This window comes from Rhincodon typus, chromosome 19 (assembly GCF_021869965.1).
Source record: "Rhincodon typus isolate 14 chromosome 19, sRhiTyp1.1, whole genome shotgun sequence".
In the NCBI taxonomy this organism is placed as follows: domain Eukaryota; kingdom Metazoa; phylum Chordata; class Chondrichthyes; order Orectolobiformes; family Rhincodontidae; genus Rhincodon; species Rhincodon typus.
The window spans coordinates 37,760,301-37,771,233 of NC_063350.1; the positions used below are offsets into that span (position 1 = coordinate 37,760,301).

The 10,933-nt window shown below is 38.8% G+C and overlaps 1 protein-coding gene across 1 annotated transcript in view; it reads left to right on the forward strand.

Annotated features, from left to right (window-relative positions):
* LOC109912683 (partitioning defective 6 homolog beta-like) overlaps positions 1 to 10,453 on the forward strand; it is a 29,436-nt gene extending 18,983 nt beyond the window's left edge. The window contains exon 3 of the mRNA XM_048608509.1: positions 10,085 to 10,453. Coding sequence (XP_048464466.1) covers positions 10,085 to 10,182 — 98 coding nt within the window. The 3' untranslated portion in view covers positions 10,183 to 10,453. The remainder of the gene's footprint in view (positions 1 to 10,084) is intronic.
* Positions 10,454 to 10,933: the final 480 nt, after the last annotated feature.

The window sequence follows — 10,933 nt, forward strand, 5'->3', positions numbered from 1 at the left end:
AAAAATCTGATGAAGGGTCTAGGCCCGAAACGTCAGCCTCTCTGCTCCTATGATGCTGCTTGGCCTGCTGTGTTCATCCAGCCCTGCACCTTGTTGTCTCGGATTCTCCAGCATCTGCAGTTCCTACTATCTCTGCACTGTAATGTAGTTTGATGGTCCAGTTTACATTTTTGATTTTAAATGCCTGCAACATAACTTGACTATTTCAGGCTAGATTGAACAATAGTGATTTTCATGTTCGCTGTAGAAAACACCCCAACTGTGTGAGCACTGAAGCTTGAACGAACGACATCATATAGAGCAGCAGCCTGGAATCTTTTCATAGCATTCATATTCTGTGGTAGAGCAGTGAAGCCTAATTAATGACAAACACCATGATCAATTCATCCAAGAATTGTGTGGAAGATTTATTTTTCAGACTGTAAATTAGATTTTCTAACTTTGTGGATAAATCATTTGTGACTACAATGCAGAAGTTAATGAAAATTGACTGGTAAAGCATGCATCTTGTATTTTGACCTTGTACCAAAATAATATTTATTTTGAGCTATAATTTTAGCTTATTTTGAACTCTGTTTTTGAGTTCCATTTCCTCCCGTAACACTGAGCTCAATGAGTAAGAAAGGACTCCAATTTAGTTAGCACCAGTTACCTATTGTGGATGACTTAGTGCTTTACAGCTGATTATAACTGTCCTGAAGCAACTAATGTTTAGGCAAATATCACAGCCAATTTGTGCATAGAAAGGTGAGCCACACAGTCATGAGCTTATTGTGTTTGTATTCTTTTGCTGTGTTGAGGATAAACTTTGGATGGGAGACTTTTCAAATTCACATGGTCTTCAAGCAGTACTTTAGAGATCCTTTTCATTCACTTGAGAGGGCAAGAGAATCCAGAGCTGCAATTTTGACAGCATTTCCAACAATACTGCACTCCCTCTAAATTTAAATGAAACCTCAGCTTGTCTTTGTGCTGAAGTAGAGTTTTAACACTCAATGCTTTGGCCTTCGCCTTAGCTTTGAGTTTTATCAAAAAGTCAATGGTAGTGAATAAAACCAATAAATTGGAATAAAAATTAGTTTTTTAGCCTACATTAACTATTTTTCTAAAATCACCATTTTAGGTATATGTCCAGACTGTTCAAACTCAGTATCATGCCTTTGAGAAATTTTGATCTCATCAGATTTTCCACTATTTGAAATGATCACTTATGAGGTCAAACATGATTTGTAAAATTACTTTTGTTCACAAATAAACCATGGTGATGGAAAATCAAAGCAAACTCCATTTGCTTAATTCATTCCCTCTTCTGAAATGAGGTGTAAAATAATAAACCAGGGTCCTTGCCGCTTTCCTGGTTTGGTTTCTTTTATTACTATTCTATTTAAGATTGCCCGGCAAAAAAATTGACTGTCATTTTAGTGTCACGCCAAATGTTATATTTCACAAAAGCTAACTGTGATCCTTTGTCACTTTGCTCGCAATCGAGAGAGTCATACAGCATGGAAAAAAATCACTTCAGTCCAACTAGTCCACACCAACTAGACATCCTAATCTGACCTGACCCATTTGCCAGCATTTGGCCCATATCACTCTGTAAACATTTCCTATTCTTATACCCATCCAGATGCCTTCAAAATGTTGTAATTAGACCACCTCCACTACTTCCTTTGGCATCTTGTTCCATACACCACCCTCTGCATGAAAAAGTTATCCAACGTGTCCTTTTTAAATCTTTCCCCTCTCACCTTAAACCAATGCCCTCTAGCTTTGGACTCCCTACTCTCGGTAAAAGACCAAGGCTATTCATCCTATCCATACCCCTTATGATTTTATAAACGTCTACAAGGTCACCCCTCAACTTCTGACACTCCAGGAGAAAAAAGCCCCAGCCTATTCAGCCTGTCTCTATAGCTCAAACTCTCCTATTCCGACAACATTCTTGTAAATCTTTACTACACCCTTACAAGTTTAACAACATCCTTCCTACAGAAGGGCGACCAGAATTATACGTAGTGTTCTAAAAGAGGCCTCACCAATGTCCTGTACAGCTGCAATATGATGTACCAGCTCCTATAGTCAATGTTCTGACCAATTAAGGCAAATGTGCCAAAGGCCACCTTCACGCAGTCTACCTGCAACTCCGCTTTCAAGGAACTGTGCACCTGCACCGTAGGCCCCTTTGTTCGGAAAAATTTCCCAGGGCCCTACCATTAAGTCCTGCCCTGAATTTCCTTACCAAAATGCAACATCTCACATTTATCTAAATTAAACTCCATCTGCCACTCCTTCGTCCTTTGGCCCATCTGATAGAGGTCCTGTTGTGTACTGAGTTAACCTCCATCAGTGTCCACTACACCACCTATTTTGGTATCATCTGCAAATTTACTAACCATACCTCTCATAAAGTGTGAGGGTAGTACATTTTTGGGGAATAATCGGTCAAAGGGGTACATGATGAATGGAGGACCCTCAGCAATACAGAGGATTAGAGACCTTAATGTGCATCTTTGCAAATCTTTGAAGATGACAGATGCTTAAGAAGGCATATGGGATACTTTCCTTTGTTAGTCAAGACTTTGAACACAAGCAGGGATGTTATAATGGAGGGTATGAAACTTTGAAGCAAAAACAGAAATTGCTGGCAAAACTTAGCAGGCCTGGCAGCATCTGTGGGAAGAAAGCAGAGTTAATATTTAAAGTCCAAAACTCTACATCAGTTCACCGTCATAAAGGTTTTATAAAGGCTGAACAAATGGGAATGCCACCTTAAGCAGAATGTGAAAGTAGTTAGCATTCTCAAAATATAAAACAAAAAATTGTGAATTGCTAAGTGCTGCCTTTAATCTGTTAAAGCATTTTCTGTTTGTATATCTTTTGATGTTCAAGTGACTGATTTTATGTGGTGTATGATTCCAGGGGATTGTTGGGTGGAGTGCAATTTCTGTCAAGAAGTTGCAAGCCAGAAAGGATGTTTCCAATTTGTTTCTTAAATTGTTGGGAAAACCCTGGTGACTGGACCTGAAACATTGACACTACTTTTTCTCCACAGATGCTGCCAGATCTACTGATTTTTTGCCCAGCAATTTCTGTTTTTGTTTCTGATTTTCAGTGTCTACATTTGTGTTTTGTTTGTTTCCTTCATAGTTTGGTTGATTTTGAGAATAAAATAAGATCCCTATAGAAGAATGGGAAGGGTGTCTTATTGAATTACACTTCCCTAATTCTTTTTTTACCTAACAATGCAGATGGAAAACAGAGTCATTGAGGCTATTGAAACAGATCTCAAGCCTTTAAAGAAGCAGGAAGCTACATCTAGAAGCCTAAACTTGCAGCAAGTTAATTTCTGCCAGAATTCTGGGAGGCAGCCTGTCTGAGAGAGAAATCTGACCTGCGGGCTATTATGCTGTTTTAAGACGCACAGATGACTGCTTCTGTAACAATTGTTTGCGGACTTTGACATTATTGTGGTGTCAGCAAATGTTGGTGCTGGTTTTCAGTAGAGGGATGTTGTGTTGATTTGAGGGATGAGATTATTTTGATGTTTTGCAGTTGTATTGCACAACCTAAATCGGCACCATCAATTCAAATGGTTTGAACGTTCCTGCTAGGTTTTTTTTTAGGCATTAATACATCACGAAAGATTGCTTCATAGTCCATTAAAGAAGTTTTGAGGCATATTGCAATGTTTTTGCAGGGAAGTAAAATCTCAAATTTATCTTTAAACCAAAAGAGCCTATCAAAAACAAGACAAAAACAGGATTAAAGCAGTTCTTTTCTGAAATGTTTCCTGATCAATGCCCTCGGGTGACTTTTCAGGTCGAGAAGGCCCTGATCTTGCAATGCATAATACACTGTTGCCATTTAAGTTATTTCAAATTGGGAGGCAAATATTGACTGTGCAAAATACTGTGACTTATCTTTTGACTTTTATATTAATTTTTTTTGTTCCTTCATGTTACTGGCAAGGACAGTGTTTGTTACTCATTCCTAATTATCCTTGAACTAAGTGACTTGTTAGGTATTTTAGAGGACTGCTAAGAATCTGTTAGGGATGTGAAGTCACATGTAGGCCAGATTTCCTTCCCCAGAAGGTTTTTGAGTATGATAATTTTATGATTGATCCACACATCAGATAAATCCAAACAGCAATGTAGGCATTTCTGTAATTTTTTGAAGTATAGAAATAGATAATTCTGTAGTTTCTTTGTGGCCCAAGTATGTAATATCTCATAGATTATCAATTTACTATTACTTAAAGACTACATTAGGTATTGTAGGTAAATCAGGTGCAAGATTCCATGATGTGCAGGTGCCGGTGTTGGACTGGGGTGGACAAAGTCAGAAGTCACACGACACCAGGTAGCAGTCTAACAGGTTTATTTGAAATCGCAAGCTTTTGGAGCATTGCTGCATCGTCAGGTGAAGTGACTTCACCTGAAGAAGGGTGATACCTGAAACATTGACTGCTGCTTTCCTCTGATACTGCCTGGCTTGCTGTGTTCTTCCAGCCTCCTGTTTATGTATCTTCGATTCCAGCATCTGCAGTTATTTTGTCTCTAAACATGTTAGACTATAACCTTGTTTCATGTGACTTCTGACAAGATTCTATGAAGAGTGGTTTCACTTGTGATGAAATGTGGTTTCCTTGAGCTATGAATGGCTACCATATATTATTTTTCCCTTTTCCATTACAATAATTGAGAAGAATTGCGCATTCTAGTGGCTCTATTACACAAGGAAATAGAATTTCACTATTGGTGAATTCGACCTCCATTCCAAATCATGTTATCTCAAGTTCAGTGTCATCTCGTACTCTTCTAAAGTATCCTCTGCGTAAATAATTCATAGCCAATTTTTTTGAGGTAGGAATCTCATGTGGTTTTTGGTAGACCTAAAATATCAGTTATAGATAAGGTCATCTCTGATCACTGAATCTTGTTCCACATCCCATCCCTACCTCCTTTTATGCTAGACCTTGGAAAAAAAACTTCCCATTTCACTTAATGATTGTGCTTCAAAACTGTCAATTATTTGACCTTTGGCCTTCCATTTGCCAAATGACTTCCCACTGATTCACCCCTGTATCCTCAATCCCATCTTTACTAACACTTAATAAAATAAAATTACTTGCTTGCCCTGACCTTTTTCACTGACCCTTAACCTTTGCCTCCAAAAACATGTGCAATGAGCACGTTCACTATTTTGTAACTAAGTTTGAGGCAATCTCTTCCCTGTACTAATCTCCCTTGTTCACTTCTCTTCTAATGTTATCCTTACTGTAACCCTGAACTTGCATCTGTCACTAGTTTTTCTCTATCTCCTTCACGTGCACTGAGATAATCTTATCCATGAGATCCTACTTGGCTTCCCTCAATCTTATTCCCACCAAACTGAGATCACCTGTTCTCAAAACTCCTAAGTTCATAGTAAACCAGTCTCTCTCTGGGTATTGTCATCTCCTGTCAGCTGTCGTCATCTATCTGAAAACAAACAGCTCTTGACCCTACTGTCCTTGTAAACTATTGTCCCATCTCCAATCCTTTCTCCCCCTCAATGTGTTGAACATTGTTTCGCTTCCCAAATGTGCTTCTTTCGTTCCCAGAGTTCAGTTGGAGTTTCACCCTGCCACCGTACCAACACACATTTACAATCCCGTTCAGAAGGGCGAATAAATTCCTCTGTTCGCTTGAATAACAATATGCATTTTCTGAAACAGCTACGTTTTCCTTTTCCATATATATTTGATCATTGGCAAAACGATGAAGAAACCAGCTTAGCCAACTCTCTTGAACTTACTTAAATTGTTTTTTTTTGTAACCTCCATTTAAGTAAAGAGCAAAACATTTAAATACAAAGGTGAAAAGCTGTCCCAAATTCCACAATGTGCATATGCATTTGCTACTACAAACACTCTTATGCACGAGCTCACAACTGCCTCTCACGCTCGCTACTGTTCATGTGCTAAGTTGCTCAGTACTACACGTTCACCCACTCGCCCAATCTCCTGACAACTTTCTTGTTTTCTGACCTTACTGAAAGACTTTGAACAATTAGAAGCTAAATTAAAATGCAGAACCTCCAAGATGATAATATCTGGAGCCATGGGAAATCTAGCATAGTGTAAATAAAGTCCAAGAGTTACATGTGCACCTCAAAAATTTGTGTGGGTGGAATACTTTCGGTTCGTGGAGCACTGGCCATCAGTATTGGGGTGAAAAAGAGCTGTTCCAGTGGAATGAGCTTCACTTGAACTGTTGTCCTTGCAAATTAAGTAACTAGGGCTCCATTGGTCTTTAAACTAATATGGTGGAGGGTGGTGTTGGGAGAATGCAGTAATGATAAGTGACTTCAATCTATAAAAATGCAGGGTAAATTTAACGAGATTTAATGTAAATTTAATACGTCAGATGTTTGACAGGCAATGGCTAATATTTAAAGAATACAACTAGAATACAAAGCCTCAGTTGTTCACAATCTATAGCAATGATTTGGATGTGGGGACAAATTGTAATATTTTCAAGTTTGCAAATGACTCAAATCTTAGTGGGAGTGTGTGGAATATGCAAAGATGTTTCACAGATTTGGGCAGGCTGAGTGAGCATGGCCAATGGAGTATAGTATGATGAAGTGAGATGTTATCCACTGATAGGATAAACAAAGATGCAGAGAATTTCTTAAATGGTGAGTGATTAGAAAGTGATGTCCAAAGAGACCTGGGTGTCCTTGTTCATCAGTGAAAGCTAGCATACAGGTGCAGCAAGCAATTTAGTAGGTTAAAAAAGTTAACATACTGTTATCGTAATGTGGAGGTGCTGCTGTTAGACAGGGGTGGACAAAGCACAAAGACCCATGACACCATATTGTAGTTCAAGTTTATTTGAAATGACAATCTTTCGGAGCACAGCTCCTTTGTCAGATGAAGTGAGAGAGAAGAGCACACAGACACAGAATTTATAGACAGAGAGGTCAAAAGATCATACAACTGGTGTGGCTATGAGAGCAAAGAAGTATAAGAATAAGCAAGTCTTGGACATTTGTATAGAGCTTTGTTGCTGTAGTACTTTGCAAGGTTTTGGGGTGTGTTTTCTTAGAAAGTATACACTTATCTTGAAGGTGGGACAGCATAGGTTAACTTACTTCTGGGATGAGTGTACATTCCTAAATTAGGCTGAGTAAATTGGGTCTATACTTGGTGTATTTTGGAAGAATGAGCAGTCATCTGTTTGAAACATATACAGGACTTGTCAGGATAGGCAGCATGAGGTTGCTTTCCTATACTGAGAAGCTCAAATATGGGCACAAGTCTCCGAATAAGAAATTGATTATTTAGAATTGAGATGAGAAATTTCTTCACTGAAGGTTGTGATGATTTGGAATCTTCTATCTCAGAAGATTGTAGACATTCCATTGTTGATCTGTTTAAAACTAACTTTTGCTGACTTAGGAAATTGGAGTATGGGGAGTGAGTGGGAATGAATGTTGAGAGAGAAAGTTTCCTATAATAGCTTGAGGGGTTATGTCTGTTGCTCCTGTTGTTATAAACTTTGCTCTATTTTCTCCTTTCTTGCCATTGAATCAGAATATGTGGAGTTACGATAGAGCTTAAAACTCTTTCTATTACCAAAACCTTTTCTTCCATCTTAAGTGCTTCTATCATAATCTTTCAACTACTTGAATCAGTTTGTCATCTGTTTCCTCTTACTCCAATGTCCTTTTTGGAATGTGGATAATGGGAGACTGTAAAGTCTCTGATTTATCAAATTCAGTGCTGAAATAGGTCCCAGGTCTTGTTCGTCCATCAGCTCAGTCTTCACTGACCTATATAGGTTTAGATTAGCTTAAAAGCGAAGTCTGTATCCTCATATTTCAGGCCCTGTGTGGCTGTGTTCCATCTAGCCTTTGTTACTTTCTTCAAATTTGCAATCTATCTAGTTCTGTTGTCTTCCGACCAGACTTCTTGTGCATCAATTTTTCAATTTGCCTGCTGTTGGTGAAAGAGGACTGGCTCCTTCCGGACCTCTAACCCTAAATTAATCTTCATTTTACTACACTCCTTCTCTCCCTTCACCTTTAAAAAGCCCCTCTGAGCCAACTTATCAACCAGCCCTTTTTAAACCCATCTTTCCACAGTGATCCAATGTCTTTTCATTTTCCTTTTTTTAAATTTTCTTCCCTGTTGACTACAGTCACCTTTTTTAAATTTTAAAAGTGTACGTTCATTTCAGTGTTTTCAGCATCAAAGAGAGCACCTTGAAGGGAAAATAAAGTTTTGCCCTCTTCGCAGCCATTGGCTGTCCCAAAGTGCTTTACAGTCAATTAAGTACTGTTGAAGCTTGATCACCTTTTTTGTACAGAAAATACAGCACCCAGATTTAAAAAATAAGGTTATAATTAATTCATAATGTGACAATGACTAATTTACCTGTTTTTGTAACTCTCTAATAGAAGGATAATTAATGGTGACCAAGAATTCCTTTCCCATGCCTCCCGTTGTCCCATTGTAACTCTTTTCCACTCAGTCTGATGGGGCCTCTGTTTAACAATTTATCTGAATAATAGCATCTCTTGACAGTGTAGGATATCTTCACTACTGCACTGGAGTATCGATCTTACTTTGCGCTCAAGGCTCTTGAGTGGAATATTTTATAACAACATATTAGGACTTTGTAAATAGTTGAGCACATATTTGAGTTGTGAATAAAATTTGTTAGAAGTGACAGGAATGATTGAAGTTGGTTTGCACATAAGCCATTCACCTGGATATGTTTTTAAGTTTCTATCTGATATGATACGCCTTACAACATAACTGCCCCTGATCTTGACACTAGAAAGACAATTCAAAAGTTAAGCAATTATTGACATGTCAAATGTCAAGAGCCTTAGTTCTGGTTTTTGGAGCATAGAAGTTGAAACATGCTTGAGTAAAATGAGGCAAATTGACCATTATTTAGCTGTGACCCACAGACCTGTTAGAATTATGTTAGCTCTAATCAGCCCCTCCCACCCACACTGAAAGTGGTCAACCTGAGGTCAGAAAGAAACTGAGTTATGGTTTTGGGTCATACATATTGTCTAAGTTGAAGGTATAACTAGTTTTAACCAAATTCAGAAGCTAGGGAATGGGAAGAAACCACATCAGAAGGTTTGTGAAAGAATGGAAGCCAGATTAGATTAGACGGCAACCTTTTCACAGAATCATGGAATCCCTACAGTGTGGAAACGGGCCATTCGGCCCAACAAGTCCACACTGCCCTTCCGAAGAGCACCCTACCCCTGTATTCCCCCATGTCTAACCCACCTAACCTAAACATCCCTGAATACTAAAGGCAATTTAGCATGGCCAATCCACCTAGCCTGCACATCTCTGGACTGTGGGAGGAAACCACAGCACCTGGAGGAAACCCATGCAGACATGGGGAGAAGGTGCAAACTCCACACAGACAGTTGCCTGAGGCTGGAATCGAACCCAGGTCCCTGGCGCTGTGAGGCAGCAGTGCTAACCACTGAGCCATCGTGCCACCTATTTTCTTTGAGGAGCTGCTGAATTTTGCTTAGGAATTATGCTGGTGGTATGTTACAGATCATGGAGTCAGAGTTCTTGTGGAAACATGCACTTTTACATACAGGTTGCAATCTGGAGCTGTGGATAGTGATGGTAGAGGCTCCTGTCCCCTTTCCACCATGCAGCTGACCAGGAACCTCTTCTACTCTTAACATCTGCCAGACCTGATTGACTATATTATGAATGCACCTTCCTTGGCAATCGGGTCTTGGATGGAGTATCATATATGGAGCTCCTGACTTGCAAGCAGCAACTGCCATTCTGCAAAACATGCTGTGAAATACAAAGGCAAAAATCAAACCTCCTCTCTTTAGAGAGAGGCTGCATGCTATTAACATTAAACTGGCTGGTCTGCTGATTGTCACGATTAATGGGGGTTTATTTTATATTTCATGAATTTATGAAGAATTTTGATATTGCAATTGTGAATAGTTTCACCAAATTTAAAAATTGTTGGATGTGTTAGAATGTTTGTCATTTGAATAACCTGACTACATTTTTCACTTTCCTACTTTGTAGGCATTGGAGGAACAAATAACGCAGAACCATTCTGGAGTTTAGGGAAAAGGATGTACTACAGATTCACTGGTAGCTGTAGAAATGTGACAGAGAAATGAGTCAGCAAGCAAGGAACATGTTTAAGTTCTATAAATGCTGTTTAGCTCAGCAAAGCACGTGACTAACTATTGACATGAAACACTAAGTTCAGAAAAAACAGATCAGGGAATCTTAGTGGCAGAAGATACTTGAAAAATCTCTCCAGAATCAATGTTCAGAATGCAACAGCAAATGAGCATATTACTATAGAGGAGAAATGTACAACATGAGACCTGTTTGGAACAGCAGTCATTAAAAGTACAGTTCATTGCTGCACAGATACCAAGAAAACTCTGTTTTGGTCTTTAATAGGGTATGGTCTGATCCTAATTGTAACTAAATGTGCAAGCTATATTTGATGGAAAATATGCCTGAGACTTTCTATGAGGGATGGGGACACGTTCAACTTGTGAGTATCACAGAGCACATTGACACTGACCACTGGTTGTCCAGTTGCACATGCAACTTGAATGTGTTTCAGAAAATTGGCCTGTGCACTGGGATAATCAGGTGTCTTCAGAAAAAGAAGTGAGAAAACTGGATGGGATAACAGATTTTGACTTGAGATAAACAAAAAGCTTCTGAATTTAAGTGCCAAGACTTTAAAATAACCAGTTTTCAATTGGGTTAAATGGAACATAATAAAGATGTTACTTTATGAGTAAAAAAAGAAAGGAAATGTAATTGTTCCATTCTTTGATTTAATCAGGAGAGGGCCGGGTTGGAGATTTGGGAAGAAAAATGCAATCTTTTTAGATGGAAATATTAAGT